The sequence below is a fragment of the Oncorhynchus keta genome, unplaced genomic scaffold (assembly GCF_023373465.1).
Source record: "Oncorhynchus keta strain PuntledgeMale-10-30-2019 unplaced genomic scaffold, Oket_V2 Un_contig_3342_pilon_pilon, whole genome shotgun sequence".
NCBI classification, from domain to species: domain Eukaryota; kingdom Metazoa; phylum Chordata; class Actinopteri; order Salmoniformes; family Salmonidae; genus Oncorhynchus; species Oncorhynchus keta.
The window spans coordinates 31,934-52,243 of NW_026287204.1; the positions used below are offsets into that span (position 1 = coordinate 31,934).

At 45.1% G+C, this 20,310-nt stretch overlaps 1 protein-coding gene and 1 long non-coding RNA gene across 5 annotated transcripts; one reads left to right on the forward strand and one right to left on the reverse strand.

Moving 5' to 3' along the window:
* Window positions 1-2,531: 2,531 nt before the first annotated feature.
* On the forward strand, window positions 2,532-3,666 carry LOC127923899 (uncharacterized). 4 transcript variants are annotated; one of them, XR_008116070.1, is made up of 5 exons: window positions 2,532-2,653; window positions 2,764-2,875; window positions 2,931-3,264; window positions 3,321-3,487; window positions 3,600-3,666. It is a non-coding gene; the product is annotated as an uncharacterized LOC127923899 (long non-coding RNA). The 4 variants fall into 4 exon arrangements; XR_008116072.1 differs by having other exon boundaries at window positions 2,931-3,208; XR_008116071.1 differs by having other exon boundaries at window positions 2,532-2,597.
* Window positions 3,667-10,910: 7,244 nt separating this feature from the next.
* On the reverse strand, window positions 10,911-20,154 carry LOC127923902 (serine/threonine-protein kinase WNK2-like). The gene is made up of 6 exons (XM_052508116.1): window positions 19,898-20,154; window positions 14,698-15,012; window positions 14,388-14,585; window positions 12,453-12,595; window positions 11,668-11,859; window positions 10,911-11,630 (listed from the first exon to the last, which is right to left on the reverse strand). Exons 1-6 carry the CDS (start codon window positions 19,938-19,940, stop codon window positions 10,911-10,913), a joined length of 1,611 nt encoding a protein of 536 aa, XP_052364076.1. The 5' UTR covers window positions 19,941-20,154.
* Window positions 20,155-20,310: the final 156 nt, after the last annotated feature.

Consider the following 20,310-nt stretch of genomic DNA (forward strand, 5'->3'; position numbering starts at 1 on the left):
CCTGATATAATGTTGTGTTCTCTCCAGGTGTCTATAGGTCCTGATATAATGCTGTGTTCTCTCCAGGTGTCTATAGGTCCTGATATAATGTTGTGTTCTCTCCAGGTGTCTATAGGTCCTGATATAATGCTGTGTTCTCTCCAGGTGTCTATAGGTCCTGATATAATGTTGTGTTCTCTCCAGGTGTCTATAGGTCCTGATATAATGTTGTGTTCTCTCCAGGTGTCTATAGGTTCTGATATAATGCTGTGTTCTCTCCAGGTTGGTCCAGGTGTCTATAGGTTCTGATATAATGTTGTGTGTCCAAGTCTTAACTTTCTCCGGTCTACTTTTAGGAACTTAAATACAAACTTCATGTACTTTATGTTCTCTCTCTGCCCTCCCTCTCTAGGTCCTCATACTAATTTGCAGTCTTACAACTATGTAGTTCCCTATTTCTGCATCTCGCTCACTCTCTCTACTAGTTCAAACCCTCCTACCACATGTTATGTCTGACAGCCCCTCCCTCTTCCTCCTTAACCAATCACATCTTTGTTCCTACATCCACAGTTGAGAGAGAGAGAGAGAGAAAATTCCAGGTGAGAGAGTCCTGTATAGATCATAGCACAGAAACACATTCATACACTCATGCAGACTGGAGGCTGTCAACAGAGAAGAGAAACAGAGTTATTCTGTCTACAGAGGAGAGAAACAGAGTTATTCTCTCTACAGAGGAGAGAAACAGAGTTATTCTACCACTGGAGGGCGACCTCCCTCCATCTCTCTCTCCCTCCATCTCTCTCTCCCTTCATCTCTCTCTCCTTAACCTCCATCTCCCTAATCTCTCTCTCCCTCCATCTCTCTCTCCCTCCATCTTCTCCTTCATCTCTCTCTCCTTCATCTCTCTCTCCCTTAATCTCTCTCTCCCTCCATCTCTCTCTCCCTTCATCTCTCTCTCCCTTCATCTCTCTACTCCCTCCCTCTCTCTCTCCTTCATCTCTCTCCCTTAATCTCTCTCTCCCTCCATCTCTCTCTCCCTCCATCTCTCTCTCCCTTCATCTCTCTCTCCCTTCATCTCTCTCTCCCTCCATCTCTCTCTCCCTCCATCTCTCTCTCCCTTCATCTCTCTCTCCCTTCATCTCTCTCTCCCTCCATCTCTCTCTCCCTCCATCTCTCTCTCCCTCCATCTCTCTCCCTTCATCTCTCTCTCCCTTAATCTCTCTCTCCCTCCATCTCTCTCTCCCTTCATCTCTCTCTCCTTCATCTCTCTCTCCCTCCATCTCTCTCTCCCTCCATCTCTTTCTCTCTCCATCTCTCTCCTCCATCTCTCTCTCCCTTCATCTCTCTCCCTTCATCTCTCTCTCCCTCCATCTCTCTCTCCCTCCATCTCTCTCTCCCTTCAAATCTCATCTCTCTCCCTTCATCTCTCTCTCCCTTAATCTCTCTCTCCCTTCATCTCTCTCTCCCTCCATGTCTCTCTCCCTTCATCTCTCTCTCCTCCATCTCTCTCTCCCTTCATCTCTCTCTCCTTTCATCTGTCCCTCCATCTCTCTCTCCCTCATCTCTCTCTCCCTCCATCTCTCTCTCCCTTCATCTCTCTCTCCCTCCATCTCTCTCTCCCTCATCTCTCTCTCCCTCATCTCTCTCTCTCCCTTCATCTCTCTCTCCCTCCATCTCTCTCTCCCTCATCTCTCTCTCTCCCTTCATCTCTCTCTCCCTCCATCTCTCTCTCCCTTCATCTCTCTCTCCCTCCATCTCTCTCTCCCTCCATCTCTCTCTCCCTCCATCTCTCTCTCCCTTCATCTCTCTCTCTCTCCATCTGTCCCTCCATCTCAGCTCTGTGTGTCTAGTGACAGTGGTACATGTGTACAGTGGACTGACAAACAACATAACAAATAAACAAACAGATGATTTGAACTAACGAATGATGAATGAATGAATGGACGTGCTGAATGTAATGACTGACAAACAACATAACAAATAAACAAACAGATGATTTGAACTAACGAATGATGAATGAATGAATGAACGTCCTGAATGTAATGACTGACAAACAACATAACAAATAAACAAACAGATGATTTGAACTAACGAATGATGAATGAATGAATGGACGTGCTGAATGTAATGACTGACAAACAACATAACAAATAAACAAACAGATGATTTGAACTAACGAATGATGAATGAAGGAACAAACAAAAAATACATGAATGAATATATGAACAAATTAAAAGAATATATATTTTTTTTAAATCAATAAAAATTTGAATGAATTAACAAACAAATAATGAATGAACGGACGGACCGACTAACTAAATAGTGAATGAACAGATGATTTAACTAGCGAATGATTAATGAACGAACAAATAAATTAATACACGATATGAAAAAAATATGAATAATGAACAAACTAATGAATTCATTATTAAATGAATATTTGAACTAATTAACAAATGAACGATCAAATAAATGAATTATTTAAAAGCACAAATGAATGACTAAATGACAACATGAAAACATGAACAAATGACAACATTAATTAATGCTGTTCCATACAGATCAGTGACAGTAGTAGACTATGTAGCAGAGTGTTTAATGGTGCAGTACATTATGAGGTGTCTACAGTAGTAGACTATGTAGCAGAGTGTTTAATGGTGCAGTACATTATGAGGTGTCTACAGTAGTAGACTATGTAGCAGAGTGTTAATGGTGCAGTACATTATGAGGTGTCTACAGTAGTAGACTATGTAGCAGAGTGTTAATGGTGCAGTACATTATGAGGTGTCTACAGTAGTAGACTATGTAGCAGAGTGTTTAATGGTGCAGTACATTATGAGGTGTCTACAGTAGTAGACTATGTAGCAGAGTGTTTAATGGTGCAGTACATTATGAGGTGTCTGCAGTAGTAGACTATGTAGCAGAGTGTTAATGATGCAGTACATTATGAGGTGTCTACAGTAGTAGACTATGTAGCAGAGTGTTAATGATGCAGTACATTATGAGGTGTCTACAGTAGTAGACTATGTAGCAGAGTGTTTAATGGTGCAGTACATTATGAGGTGTCTACAGTAGTAGACTATGTAGCAGAGTGTTAATGATGCAGTACATTATGAGGTGTCTACAGTAGTAGACTATGTAGCAGAGTGTTTAATGGTGCAGTACATTATGAGGTGTCTACAGTAGTAGACTATGTAGCAGAGTGTTTAATGGTGCAGTACATTATGAGGTGTCTACAGTAGTAGACTATGTAGCAGAGTGTTTAATGGTGCAGTACATTATGAGGTGTCTACAGTAGTAGACTATGTAACAGAGTGTTTAATGGTGCAGTACATTATGAGGTGTCTACAGTAGTAGACTATGTAGCAGAGTGTTTAATGGTGCAGTACATTATGAGGTGTCTACAGTAGTAGACTATGTAGCAGAGTGTTTAATGGTGCAGTACATTATGAGGTGTCTACAGTAGTAGACTATGTAGCAGAGTGTTAATGATGCAGTACATTATGAGGTGTCTACAGTAGTGGACTATGTAGCAGAGTGTTTAATGGTGCAGTACATTATGAGGTGTCTACAGTAGTAGACTATGTAGCAGAGTGTTTAATGGTGCAGTACATTATGAGGTGTCTACAGTAGTAGACTATGTAGCAGAGTGTTTAATGGTGCAGTACATTATGAGGTGTCTACAGCTGTTGGGGGAGTGTCTGGGGGGTTACTAGAATCAGAGTCTTTACTGAAGGTAAGATGGCGCTGACAGAGATGGCTGCCTTGCTTCACGTTCTTAGCAAACTATGCAGTGTTCTGTTTTTTTATGTATTATTTCTTACATTGTGACCCCAGGAAATCTGAAGTCTTATTACATACAGCCGGGAGGAACTATTGGATATCAGAGCAACGTCAACTTACCAACATAACGACCAGGAATACGACTTTCCCGAAGCGGATCCTCTGTTCGGACCACCACCCAGGATAATGGATCTGATCCCAGTAGACGACCCAAAACAACAGAAGGGGCAGACGGGGCGGTCTTTTGGTCAGGCTTCGTAGGCACATCGCTCTCCGCTCCCGAGTATACTACTCGCCAATGTCCAGTCCGTTGACAACAAGTTAGATGAAATTCGAGTAAGGGTTGCCTTCCAGAGAGACATCAGAGACTGTAACATTCTCTGTTTCACGGAAACATGGCTCACTCTGAATATGTTGTCAGAGTCGGTACAGCCACCTGGTTTCTTCACGCATCGCGCCGACAGAAACAAGCATCTCTCTGGTAAGAAGAAGGGCGGGGTGTATGCCTTTTAATTAATGACTCATGGTGTAATCATAACAACATACAGGCGCTCAAGTCCTTCTGTACACCTGACCTAACAAAGCTAATCTGAAAACAAGGCTCGCTAAATTTTTTATCATTTTATCATATCAAATGCGCAACTCGAGCTGGCAGCATTCTGGATCATTGCTACTCTAACTTCTGCGACACATACAAAGCCCTCCCCCACCCTCCTGTTGGCAAATCTGACCATAACTCCATTGTTGTTGCTCCCAGCCTATAGACAGAAACTAAAACAGGAAACGCCCGTGCTCAGGTCTGTTCAACGCTGGTCCGACCAATCGGATTCCACGCTTCATGATTGCTTCGATCATGTGGACTGGGATATAACCTAAGACAACAACATTGATGTATGCACTGACTCGGTGAGTGATTTTCTTAGTAATTGCATCGGTGACGTTGTACCCATTGTGACTATTAAAACCTTCCCTAACCAGAAACTGTGGATTGATGGCAGCATTAGGGAAACACTGAAAGTCTTTCTTTGCCCCAACTCATCTCAGCTCACTGGTCACCATAGCAGCAGTGGCACTGTGTTTGAGGACAAAACAGTGCCACTGACACGGCCCGCTACCAAAACCTGTGGGCTCTCCTTCACCGTGGCCAACGTGAGTAAAACATTTAAACGTGTTAACCCTCGCAAGGCTGCCGGCCCAGACGGCATCCATAGACGTGTCCTCAGAGCGCAGACCGGGTGGCTGGTGTGTTTACGGACATATTCAATCAGTCCCTATCCCAGTCTGCTGTGCCCACATGCTTCCAGAGGGCCACCATTGTTCCTGTTCCCAAGAAAGCCGAGGTAACTGAGCTAAATGACTATCGCCCCATAGAGCTCACTTCTGTCATCATGAAGTGCTTTGAGAGACTAGTCATGGACCATATCACCTCCACCCAACCTGATACCCTACACCCACTCCAATTGCTTACCGCCCCAATAGGTCCACAGACGACTCAATCACAATCACACTGCACACTGCCCTATCTTATTTGGACAAGAGGAATACCTATGTAAGAATGCTGTTCATCGACTACAGCTCAGCATTTAACACCATAGAACCCTCCAAACTCGTCATTAAGCTCGAGACCCTGGGTCTCGATCCCGCCCTGTGCAACTGGTCCTGGACTTTCTGATGGGCTGCCCCCAGGTGATGAGGGTAGGAAACAACATCTCCACCCTGCTGATCCTCAACACTGGGGCCCCACAAGGGTGCGTTCTCAGCCCTCTCCTGTACTCCCTGTTCACCCATGACTGGGTGGCCATGTACGCCTCCAACTCAATCATCAAGTTTGCAGACGACACTATAGTGGTAGGCTTGATTACCAACAACAACAAGATGGTCTACAGGGAGGAGGAGAGGACCCTCGGAGTGTGGTGTCAGGAAAATATCTCCCACTCAACGTCAACAAAGCAAAGGAGATGATCGTGGACTTCAGGAAAGAGCAGACGGACCACCCCCTATCCACATCGACGGGACGGCAGAGGAGAAGGTGGAAAGTTTTAAGTTCCTCTGTGTACAAATCACGGACAAACTGAAATGGTCCACCCACACAGACAGCGTGGTGAAGAGGGCGCAACCTCAGGAGGTTGAAGAAATTTGGCTTGTCACCGAAAACACTCACAAACTTTTACAGATGCACAATCGAGAGCATCCTGACGGGCTGTATCACCGCATGGTAAGGCAACTGCTCGGCCCACAACCGTAAGACTCTCCAGAGCCTACACTACACCCTACACTACTCCTGTTACAGTACCTTCACTACACCCTACACTACTCCTGTTACAGTACCTTCACTACACCCTACACTACTCCTTTCACAGTACCTTCACTACACCCTACACTACTCCTGTCACAGTACCTTCACTACTCCTTTCACAGTACCTTCACTACTCCTGTTACAGTACCTTCACTACACCCTACACTACTCCTGTTACAGTACCGTCACTACACCCTACATTACTCCTGTTACAGTACCTTCACTACACCCTACACTACTCCTGTCACAGTACCTTCACTACTCCTGTTACAGTACCTTCACTACACCCTACACTACTCCTGTTACAGTACCTTCACTAGACCGTACACTACTCGTGTCACAGTACCTTCACTACTCCTGTCACAGTACCTTCACTACACCCTACACTACTCCTGTCACAGTACCTTCACTACACTACTCCTGTTACAGTACCTTCACTACACCCTACACTACTCCTGTCACAGTACCTTCACTACACCCTACACTACTCCTGTTACAGTACCTTCACTACACTACTCCTGTTACAGTACCTTCACTACACCTTTCACAGTACCTTCACTACACCCTACACTACTCCTGTTACAGTACCTTCACTACACCCTGCACTACTCCTGTTACAGTACCTTCACTACACCCTACACTACTCCTGTTACAGTACCTTCACTACACCCTACATTACTCCTGTTACAGTACCTTCACTACACCCTACACTACTCCTGTTACAGTACCTTCACTACACCCTACACTACTCCTGTCACAGTTCCTTCACTACTCCTGTTACAGTACCTTCACTACACCCTACACTACTCCTGTTACAGTAACTTCACTACACCCTACACTACTCCTGTTACAGTACCTTCACTACACCTTACACTACTCCTGTTACAGTACCTTCACTACACTACTCCTGTTACAGTACCTTCATAACACCCTACACTACTCCTGTCACAGTACCTTCACTACTCCTTTCACAGTACCTTCACTACACCCTACACTACTCCTGTTACAGTACCTTCACTACACCCTGCACTACTCCTGTTACAGTACCTTCACTACACCCTACACTACTCCTGTTACAGTACCTTCACTACACCCTACACTACTCCTGTTACAGTACCTTCACTACACCCTACACTACTCCTGTTACAGTACCTTCACTACACCCTACACTACTCCTGTTACAGTACCTTCACTACACCCTACACTACTCCTGTCACAGTTCCTTCACTACTCCTGTTACAGTACCTTCACTACACCCTACACTACTCCTGTTACAGTACCTTCACTACACCGTACACTACTCGTGTCACAGTACCTTCACTACTCCTGTCACAGTACCTTCACTACACCCTACACTACTCCTGTCACAGTACCTTCACTACACTACTCCTGTTACAGTACCTTCACTACACCCTACACTACTCCTGTTACAGTACCTTCACTACACCTTACACTACTCCTGTTACAGTACCTTCACTACACTACTCCTGTTACAGTACCTTCACTACACCCTACACTACTCCTGTCACAGTACCTTCACTACTTCTTTCACAGTACCTTCACTACACCGTACACTACTCCTGTTACAGTACCTTCACTACACTACTCCTGCTACAGTACCTTCACTACACTACTCCTGCTACAGTACCTTCACTACACTACTCCTGCTACAGTACCTTCACTACACCGTACAGTACTCCTGCTCCAATACCTTCACTACACTACTCCTGCTACAGTACCTTCACTACACTACTCCTGCTACAGTACCTTCACTACACCGTACAGTACTCCTGCTCCAATACCTTCACTACACTACTCCTGCTACAGTACCTTCACTACACTACTCCTGCTACAGTACCTTCACTACACCTTACAGTACTCCTGCTCCAATACCTTCACTACACTACTCCTGCTACAGTACCTTCACTACACTACTCCTGCTACAGTACCTTCACTACACCGTACAGTACTGCTGTCACACTACGAGTCTGCTCTCTCTGTGGTGTGTCAGTCAGGCGGTTCAAGTCTAGAAGACTCTTCCTCTTTCTTTACATGTGCACAAACACACTGACAATCACACACACACACACACAAACACACACACACACACACACACACACACACACACACAAACACACACACACACACTAGAAACACACTGACAAACACACACTACAAACACAAACTCAAGCACATAAACAAACACACACACTGACAAACACACACTACACACACACACTGGCAAACACACACTACACACACACTCAAGCACATAAACAAACACACACACACATAAACACGCACTTGACTATTTTGATGTTTTAATGAAATGCTTTAAAAGGCACAGTGTATATACATACACAATAGATATGTAAATCTCAAAGGTAGAACGGACTCTTATGGTATTACTGTCTTCATTATTATAACAGACTAAATGAAGACAAGATTTGACAAACACATAATTCATATTTACACAAATATTTACAATGATGTTGGTTGACTTTCACAAAATCTGGAGATAAAAGTGATTTTAAAGCCAGATGTTCATATTTTACATACATTATATACAGTAAAACCACATGAGCTGTTTTAATACAATGTGTCAAGGAGGATTTGAAACATGAAAGGGATTGTTTTTTAATGTCATTCCAAGATGGCGGCTCTGTGGTGACAACCCTTCTTCCTCTGCTCTCATCCTTCTAGACCTATCGGCTGCCTTGATACTGTGAACCATCAGATCCTCCTCTCCACCCTCTCCAGTTGGGCATCTCCGTATGGGGGATAGATTGCGTCCTCCTTACAGGGCTCCTACCAGGTGGCGTGGCGATATCTGTCTCCTCACCACGCGCTCTCACCACTGGTGTCCCCCAGGGCTCTGTTCTAGGCCCTCTCCTATTCTCGCTATACACCAAGTCACTTGGCTCTGTCATAACCTCACATGGTCTCTCCTATCATTGCTATGCAGACGACACACAATTCATCTTCTCCTTTTCCCCCTTCTGATGACCAGGTGGCGAATCGCTTCTCTGCATGTCACAGCAGACATATCAGTGTGGAGGACGGATCACCACCTCAAGCTGAACCTCGGCAAGACGGAGCTGCTCTTCCTGGGAAGGACTGGTTCCATGTCTCGCCATCACGGTTGACAACTCCATTGTGTCTCCTCCCAGAGCGCTAAGAACCTGGCGTGATCCTGGACAACACCCTGGTTCTCATCTAACATCAAGGCGGTGGCCCGTTCCTGTAGGTTCATGCTCTACAACATCCGCAAGTCACGACCCTGCCTCACACATGGCGGCGCAGTCCTAATCCAGGCACTTGTCATCTCCGTCTGGATTACTGCAACTCGCTGTTGGCTGGGCTCCCTGCCTGTGCCATTAAACCCCTACAACTCATCCAGAACGCCGCAGCCCGTCTGGTGTTCAACCTTCCCAAGTTCTCTCACGTTCTCTCACGTCACTCTCACGTCTCCACTGGCTTCCAGTTGAAGCTGCATCCGCTACAAGAACATGGTGCTTGCCTACGGAGCTTGAGGGGAACGGCACCTCAGTACCTCCAGGCTCTGATCAGGCTCTACACCCAAACAAGGGCACTGCGTTCATCCACCTCTGGCCTGCTCGCCTCCCTACCACTGAGGAAGTACAGTTCCCGCTCAGCCCAGTCAAAACTGTTCGCTGTCTGGCCCCCAATGGTGGAACAAACTCCCTCAGACGCCAGGACAGCGGCTCAATCACCACCTTCTACCTGAAACCCCACCTCTTTAAGGAATACCTAGGATAGGATAAGTAATCCTTCTCACCCCCCCTAAAAGATTTAGATGCACTATTGTAAAGTGGCTGTTCCACTGGATGTCATAAGGTGAATGCACCAATTTGTAAGTCGCTCTGGATAAGAGCGTCTGCTAAATGACTTAAATGTAAATGTAAATCTCTCTACAGGGAGCTTCTCTTCTTCCCAGATGGCACCTTGTTCCCTATAGAGCACTGCCTTTGACCAGGGTCCATATGGGGGATAGATAATAGGGTGTCATTTGGGACACATTCCTTGTATATATTCTATAGTACTACATTATTGTGGGTAGCTGAGCTGTAGAGTAGAGGGCATCTTCTGGAGTGTCTTTAGAGAGGTGCACAGCAGGGTATCTTGTAGATTCTACAGTATCTTTGGGTAGCTGAGCTGTAGAGTAGATGGTGTCTTCTGGAGTGTCTTTAGAGAGGTGCACAGCAGGGTATCTAGTAGATTCTACAGTATCTTTGGGTAGCTGGGCTGCAGAGTAGATGGCATCTTCTGGGTGTCTTTAGAGAGGTGCACAGCAGGGTATCTTGTAGATTCTACATTATTGTGGGTAGCTGGGCTGTAGAGTAGAGGGCATCTTCTGGCAGTGTCTTTAGAGGTGCACAGCAGGGTATCTTGTAGATTCTACAGTATCTTTGGGTAGCTGGGCTGTAGAATAGATGGAATCATCCTGGTTTCCACTGGCTGTTGGAGGACATGAAGAGACTCTAGAATCTGTAGGTAGATCCACACTGGAGTAGATGAGAGAAGCTGGTTGATCTGCAGTAGAATATGGATTTATATCATCTTTGGGAAGTCAACAGAATAACATGGCAGGTTAGGATAATTGTGGGAGGTTAGTAGGCCAGCAGGTTAGGAAAATGTACATTGCCATTCAGGATAACGTGACAGGTTAGGAAAATCAGGTTAAGGTTAGGAAAAGAGTTAGGGTTAGCTAAAATACTACAAGGGCAGCAAGCAGTCAAATAGACATTAAGTGGCCAACAAACTGCCCAATTAGCTGGGCAGTTTGTTGTTTAGCTGTTTTCCATAGACCCATTGATGTTGCTCTTCCCACTTATGTGTCAACGCCCACTTTCAAACACACTCCACCTATGCAGTTACACATGAATCTGTGGAAGACCTGTGGCAGAGCTAGCAGGGTAGGTTGTAGAGGCTCGGCCAGCAGGGTAGGTTGTAGAGGCTTGGCCAGCAGGGTAGGTTGTAGAGGCTTGGCCAGCAGGGTAGGTTGTAGAGGCTTGGCCAGCAGGGTAGGTTGTAGAGGCTTGGCCAGCAGGGTAGGTTGTAGAGGCTCGGCCAGCCGGGTAGGTTGTAGAGGCTTGGCCAGCAGGGTAGGTTGTAGAGGCTCGGCCAGCCGGGTAGGTTGTAGAGGCTTGGCCAGCAGGGTAGGTTGTAGAGGCTTGGCCAGCAGGGTAGGTTGTAGAGGCTTGGTCAGCAGGGTAGGTTGTAGAGGCTTGGCCAGCAGGGTAGGTTGTAGAGGCTTGGCCAGCAGGGTAGGTTGTAGAGGCTTGGTCAGCAGGGTAGGTTGTAGAGGCTTGGCCAGCAGGGTAGGTTGTAGAGGCTTGGCCAGCAGGGTAGGTTGTAGAGGCTTGGCCAGCAGGGTAGGTTGTAGAGGCTTGGCCAGCAGGGTAGGTTGTAGAGGCTTGGCCAGCAGGGTAGGTTGTAGAGGCTTGGCCAGCAGGGTAGGTTGTAGAGGCTTGGCCAGCAGGGTAGGTTGTAGAGGCTTGGCCAGCAGGGTAGGTTGTAGAGGCTTGGCCAGCAGGGTAGGTTGTAGAGGCTTGGCCAGCAGGGTAGGTTAGAGAGGCTTGGCCAGCAGGGTAGATTGTAGAGGCTTGGCCAGCAGGGTAGGTTGTAGAGGCTTGGCCAGCAGGGAAGGTTGTAGAGGAATGACCAGTAGGGTAGATTGTAGAGTTGGTAGGTGATTTGACAGTAGAGTAGACTGAAGAGATGACCACAGGAAGTGTGTCTGTCTGTCTGTCTCTGATCTCCTCGTACACACAGACAACCTGCATAAAGAACCAATGAGGATTACTACATACATACATGGTCAATATGGAAAAGAAAACCAACGTGAGTCAAGGTTCAAACCAAAACATGTCAATGAAGAACTACATTGTTAATATGGCTGCATTTACACAGGCAGCCCTTTATTTGGCTAAATATATAATGTGATTGGTCAAAAGACCCATCATTAAGATCAGAATTGGGCTGCCTGTGTAAACGCAGCCTATGAGTCTGAGAATCCATCATGTGTTGAAACTGAGCTGTCTAATGAACAAGTGTTGTTTGTAGGAGGTTCTTCCAGTTGACAGATTGAGGACTGATAACAGACTACAGTAGAATCCCACTAGAGGCTGTAGACTCACACACTCAACCCTTAATGTTTAGTTTACCACCTCCCTGTCTATCACCTCTACACTACAAGTTATCATGGACACACACACACACACACACACACACACACACACACACACACACACACACACACACACACACACACACACACACACACACACACACACACACACACACACACACACACACACACACACACACACACACACACACACACACACACACCCCTCCTTGTATCTCTCACCTCTCCAGCAGGGTCAGGTTGTGTGTTGGAGGAGACTGGTGGTGTTCCCCTGGTTCCTCTCCTCTGTCTGTAGAACAGGAGCAGGACCAGACCTAACACTGTCACCATGACTACCAGACCAACACTGGTCCACACCATCAGACCTGACCACAGACAGGAGGAGAGACTTTACAGAGTACTGTATATATCATAGATACCATCAGACCTGACCACAGACAGGAGGAGAGACTTTATGAGGGTTGAACAAAGCAGGTCAGTTTGCTAAAATAACCAGATTTTTGCAAACCCGATGCTTTCCAGACTATAAATATCATAGATGGATACAACTGTCATTTGGTCGGTTGGATGGTAGACTGGTGGATAGATCAGTCAATAAGATAAGATAGATTGGATGGTAGTCAGTTGTATGGTCCTACAGACAGACAGGACTGTATAGATTATAGATAACATGAATTACAACGTTCATTCGATCAGTTGGTTTTTCAGTAAGGCAGGAAGACAGAAAGACAGGCAAGAAGGCAGACAGACAGAAAGATAGGCATGAAGACAGACAGACAGGCAAGAAGGCAGACAGACAGACAGACAGACAGACAGACAGACATGAAGACAGACAGACAGACAGACAGACAGACAGACAGACAGACAGACAGAGAGACAGACAGACAGACAAGAAGGCAGACAGACAGACAGGCAAGAAGGCAGACAGACAGAAAGACAGACAGAAAGACAGACAGACAGACAGACAGACAGACAGACAGACAGACAGACAGACAGACAGACAGACAGACAAGAAGGCAGACAGACAGAAAGACAGACAGACAGGCAAGAAGACAGACAGACCAACAGGCAAGAAGACAGACAGACGGACAGTGAAAATAAAGGTGTGAAAAAGGAAGAGACTTCACTATCTTGCTAGTTATGGGATGATAAATATAAAGGATGAGACTTCACTATCTTGCTAGTTATGGGATGACAGATATAAAGGAAGAGACTTCACTATCTTGCTAGTTATGGGATGATAAATATAAAGGAAGAAACTTCACTATCTTGCTAGTTATGGGATGATAAATAAAGGAAGAGACTTCACTATCTTGCTAGTTATGGGATGATAAATATAAAGGAAGAGACTTCACTATCTTGCTAGTTATGGGATGATAAATATAAAGGAAGAGACTTCACTATCTTGCTAGTTATGGGATGACAAATATAAAGGAAGAGACTTCACTATCTTGCTAGTTATGGGATGACAAATATAAAGGAAGAGACTTCACTATCTTGCTAGTTATGGGATGATAAATATAAAGGAAGAGACTTCACTATCTTGCTAGTTATGGGATGATAAATATAAAGGAAGAGACTTCACTATCTTGCTAGTTATGGGATGACAAATATAAAGGAAGAGACTTCACTATCTTGCTAGTTATGGGATGATAAATATAAAGGAAGAGACTGAGTAAGATAGTGACCATAGTAACCATGGTGTCAGCAGCTGCTTTTCCCAAAACGTCAAATGTTGCATCACTTCCTGCATCCCCATGACAACATAGTCCCTGCTACAACATAATAGAACACCATTATATATTAGGCACCACTGAAATCAGTATACATGAAACTTAACAGCACTCTGTCCTGCAAGAGAGTATTCCTATTGAGGAGAATCTAGATGAGAGGGAGAGAGGGACAGAGAAAGAGACAGGGAGTGAAAAAGAACGAGAGAGAGAGAAACAGACAGAGAGGTGGGGTGTCAGAGAGATAGAGAGAGATTGAGTGAAAACAAAGAGAGATAGAGAGAGATTGAGTAAAAAGAGAAAGCGAGAGAGAAGTAGTGACATTTGTCCAATGATTGAACAGGAACAATTGATTTTCATCCAGCATTACAGCATTTCATATCACAACATATTAATTGTAATGTCTAAGATGAGAGATTCATCATACCAGCTCTTGATAGGTGACCACTGATGTGGTTTGGGAGGGTTGAGGAGGTGTTTGGGGATGTTGGAGAGAGGTTTGGGAGGGTTGTGGAGAGGTTAGAGGATGTTGTAGAGAGGTTTGGGAGGGTTGTGGAGAGGTTTAGAAGGGATGTGGAGACATGGCGTCGGGAGGTGACAGGTGAGGTTGTAGAAGTGGGAGGAGCTGTGAGTCAATAGAAAGTACAGATAAACACCAATACTGAAACAACTTCATGTCAGGAAATAAGTCAGGAAGTGAATTACTAGATAACAATTCATATGGAGAATTCACTTACCATCTGTAACTGTGAGATGCACCTCTTGGTATGAGTCTAGGCCATATCTCTCCACTCCACACCAGTAGGTCCCAGAGTCTGTCTTCATCAGGTTCTTGATGGTCACATAGAAGACTCCATCTCTGTTGTCTTCTATACTGTATCGATCTTGAGTTACATTCTTGCTACCATTAGTTTTAACCAGAATGTCTTTACCAGAACATGTCCCCTTGCAGAAGTATTTGTTGTTGGTTCCTGCCAACGTGAACGAGCAGCCGAACATGACATGTCCTCCCACCACTTCCTTAGTGCCAGCTGACTCCACAACACACAGAGCTGTCAAACAGAAACACACAGTAGAGTCACAACTGATGACCTGTGAGATAAACTTTAACCCTGCTCATCTAACATTAACCCTGCTACATCATTAACCCTGCTCACATCTAACATTAACCCTGCTCAAATCTAACATTAACCCTGCTCACTCTAACATTAACATCTAACATTAACCCTGCTCACATCTAACATTAACCCTGCTCACATCTAACATTAACCCTGCTCACATCTAACATTAACCCTGCTCACATCTAACATTAACCCTGCTCATCATCTAACATTAACCCTGCTCACATCTAACATTAACCCTGCTCACATCTAACATTAACCCTGCTCACATCTAACATTAACCCTGCTCACATCTAACATTAACCCTGCTCACATCTAACATTAACCCTGCTCAAATCTAACATTAACCCTGCTCACATCTAACATTAACCCTGCTCAAATCTAACATTAACCCTGCTCACATCTAACATTAACCCTGCTCACATCTAACTTTAACCCTGCTCACATCTAACATTAACCCTGCTCACATCTAACATTAACCCTGCTCACACTAACATTAACCCTGCTCACATCTAACATTAACCCTGCTCAAATCTAACATTAACCCTGCTCACATCTAACTTTAACCCTGCTCACATCTAACATTAACCCTGCTCAAATCTAACATTAATCCTGCTCACATCTAACATTAACCCTGCTCACATCTAACTTTAACCCTGCTCACATCTAACTTTAACCCTGCTCAGATCTTACTTTAACCCTGCTCACATCTAACTTTAACCCTGCTCAAATCTTACTTTAACCCTGCTCAAATCTAACTTAACCCTGCTCAAATCTAACTTTAACCCTTTTCAAATCTAACTTTAACCCTGCTCAAATCTAATCTTTAACCCTTTTCAAATCTAACTTTAACCCTGCTCAAATCTAACTTTAATTCAAATCCTTTAACCCTGCTCAAATCAAATCTAACATTAACCCTGCTCAAATCTAACATTAACCCTGCTCAAATCTAACATTAACCCTGCTCAAATCTAACATTAACCCTGCTCAAATCTAACTTTAACCCTGCTCAGATCTTACTTTAACCCTGCTCAAATCTAACTTTAACCCTGCTCAAATCTTACTTTAACCCTGCTCAAATCTAACTTTAACCCTGCTCAAATCTAACTTTAACCCTTTTCAAATCTAACTTTAACCCTGCTCAAATCTAACTTTAACCCTGCTCAAATCTAACATTAACCCTGCTCAAATCTAACTTTAACCCTGCTCAAATCTAACTTTAACCCTGCTCAAATCTAACTTTAACCCTGCTCAAATCTAACTTTAACCCTGCTCAAATTAACCCTTTAACCCTGCTCAAATCTTTAACCCTGCTCAAATCTAACATTAACCCTGCTCAAATCTAACTTTAACCCTGCTCAAATCTTACTTTAACCCTGCTCAAATCTAACTTTAACCCTGCTCAAATCTAACTTTAACCCTGCTCAAATCTAACTTTAACCCTGAATCTAACATTAACCCTGAATCTAACTTTAACCCTGCTCAAATCTTACTTTAACCCTGCTCAAATCTTAAACTTTAACCCTGCTCAAATCTTACATTAACCCTGCTCAAATCTTACTTTAACCCTGGATGAATCTGGATGAAACATTAACCCTGGATAAATCTAACATTAACCCTGGATAAATCTAACTTTAACCCTGGATGAATCTAACATTAACCCTGGATAAATCTAACTTTAACCCTGGATAAATCATTAACCCTGGATAAATAACCCTGGATAAATCTAACTTTAACCCTGCTCAAATCTAACTTTAACCCTGCTCAAATCTAACTTTAATCCTGTTCAAATCTAACTTTAACCCTGCTCAAATCTTACTTTAACCCTGCTCAAATCTAACTTTAACCCTGCTCAAATCTAACTTTAACCCTGTAATGAGTAAGATGGGAGACAGAGTGCTGGTTTCAAGTGCAGGGCGCAGCAGGTGGAAAGGACCACAGGAGGAGGCAGGTAGCATGGTCCAGGGACAGGCAGAAGGTCATACACAGGAGGAGGCAGGTAGCATGGTCCAGGGACAGGCAGAAGGTCATACACAGGAGGAGACAGGTAGCATGGTCCAGGGACAGGCAGAAGGTCATACACAGGAGGAGACAGGTAGCATGGTACAGGGACAGACAGAAGGTCATACACAGGAGGAGACAGGTAGCATGGTACAGGGACAGACAGAAGGTCATACACAGGAGGAGACAGGTAGCATGGTCCAGGGACAGGCAGAAGGTCATACACAGGAGGAGGCAGGTAGCATGGTCCAGGGACAGGCAGAAGGTCATACACAGGAGGAGGCAGGTAGCATGGTCCAGGGACAGGCAGAAGGTCATACACAGGAGGAGACAGGTAGCATGGTCCAGGGACAGGCAGAAGGTCATACACAGGAGGAGGCAGGTAGCATGGTCCAGGGACAGGCAGAAGGTCATACACAGGAGGAGGCAGGTAGCATGGTCCAGGGACAGGCAGAAGGTCATACACAGGAGGAGGCAGGTAGCATGGTCCAGGGACAGGCAGAAGGTCATACACAGGAGGAGACAGGTAGCATGGTCCAGGGACAGGCAGAAGGTCATACACAGGAGGAGGCAGGTAGCATGGTCCAGGGACAGGCAGAAGGTCATACACAGGAGGAGACAGGTAGCATGGTCCAGGGACAGGCAAAAGGTCATACACAGGAGGAGGCAGGTAGCATGGTCCAGGGGCGGGCAGAAGGTCATACACAGGAGGAGGCAGGTAGCATGGTCCAGGGACAGGCAGAAGGTCATACACAGGAGGAGACAGGTAGCATGGTCCAGGGACAGGCAGAAGGTCATACACAGGAGGAGACAGGTAGCATGGTCCAGGGACAGGCAGAAGGTCATACACAGGAGGAGACAGGTAGCATGGTCCAGGGACAGGCAGAAGGTCATACACAGGAGGAGACAGGTAGCATGGTCCAGGGACAGGCAGAAGGTCATACACAGGGAATCCAAAAGGTAAAAGTACAGGCAGGGAAAAGGCAAAACAACGTTGTTACTGAGGATGGCCAAACACTACGATACACGGGAGGACTAATATGGAAATAAACAGAGATCCGAATAGAATGTGGATAAAAACAAACAATACCTCACAATGAACTGAACTAAATAGTGTGTGTACATGACATACAGGTGTGTGAACAGGTGATCAGAATTCAGGTGATTGGGATTCTGAGTGTGAGCTGTGTTCAGGGGATCTATGTGTGAGAGTGTGAGTTGGAAGCAGACGTTACAAACCATGTATAAATCATACTTTAACCCTGCTCAAATCTGACTTTAACCCTGCTCAAATCTGACGTTAACCCTGCTCAAATCTGACATTAACCCTGCTCAAATCTGACTTTAACCCTGCTCAAATCTGACTTTAACCCTGCTCAAATCTGACTTTAACCCTGCTCAAATCTAACTTTAACCCTGCTCAAATCTGACTTTAACCCTGCTCAAATCTAACATTAACCCTGCTCACATCTGACTTTAACCCTGCTCAAATCTGACTTTAACCCTGCTCAAATCTAACTTTAACCCTGCTCAAATCTGACTTTAACCCTGCTCAAATCTAACTTTAACCCTGCTCAAATCTAACTTTAACCCTGCTCAAATCTGACTTTAGCCCTGCTCAAATCTGACTTTAACCCTGCTCACATCTAACATTAACCCTGCTCACATCTAACATTAACCCTGCTCAAACCTGACATTAACCCTGCTCAAATCTGACTTTAACCCTCTCAAACCCTGACTTTAACCCTGCTCAAACCCGACTTTAACCCTGCTCAAACCTGACTTTAACCCTGGTCAAACCTGACTTTAACCCTGGTCAAACCTGACATTTACCCTGCTCAAATCTGACTTTAACCCTGCTCAAACCTGACTTTAACCCTGCTCAAACCCGACTTTAACCCTGCTCAAACCTGACTTTAACCCTGGTCAAACCTGACTTTAACCCTGGTCAAACCTGACATTTACCCTGCTCAAATCTGACTTTAACCCTGCTCAAACCCGACTTTAACCCTGCTCAAACCCGACTTTAACCCTGGTCACACCTGACTTTAACCCTGGTCAAACCTGACATTAACCCTGCTCAAACCTGACTTTAACCCTGGTCAAACCTGACTTTAACCCTGCTCAAACCTGACTTTAACCCTGCTCAAACCTGACTTTAACCCTGCTCAAACCTGACTTTAACCCTGGTCAAACCTGACTTTAACCCTGGTCAAACCTGACATAAACCCTGCTCAAACCTGACTTTAACCCTGGTCAAACCTGACTTTGGTCAAACCTGACTTTAACCCTGCTCAAACCTGACTTTAACCCTGGTCAAACCTGACTTTAACCCTGGTCAAACCTGACTTTAACCATTCTGGCTCCTTATAGACAAATACATATCTGATTCCTTCTGTACTATAACCCTGATCCAGACACTATTATGACTGATCAAACAGACAGACAGACGGACTGGGCAAACCGGACAACCCGGGCAGACCTGGGCAGACGGGCAAACCGGGCAGACGGGCAGACCTGACTTTAGACCATTCTGGCTCCTTATAGACAAATACAGACAGGCAGACAGACAGACAGACATGACTGACAGACAGACAGACAGGCAGACGGACACGGACAGACAGGCGGACAGACGGGCAGACAGGCAGGCAGACAGACGGACAGGCGGACAGGCAGACAGGCGGACAGACAGACAGGCAGACAGACAGACAGACAGACAGACAGACAGACAGACAGACAGACAGACAGACAGACAGACAGACAGACAGACAGACAGGCAGACTGGCAGACGGGCGGACGGACGGACGGACCTCACCTGAGAGGAGACAGCAGGAGACAGCAGGAGACAACATCTTCATTCTGGACAGTTACTCCTCAGTTACTATACTGTTAAAGTTACTTTACTATAACAGTTACTTTACTGTTAAAGTTACTTTACTACCTCAGTTACTTTACTGTTAAAGTTACTTTACTACCTCAGTTACTATACTGTTAATGTTATTTTACTATACTACCTGCTAGCCCAGTACCACAACAGAGTCTCTGTCAGCTACACACTTGACAGCAGGGTGTTTCTGAAACGCTCTGTCTTCCTTAATTGAAAGCTCCTCCCTCATCTGACACCCCACCCCTCTCCTCTGTCTCTCTCTCTCTTTCTCTTTATCTATCTCCCTTTCTGTCTTTTTGTCTCTGTCTTTTGTCTCTCTCTGTCTTTAAATCAAATTACAT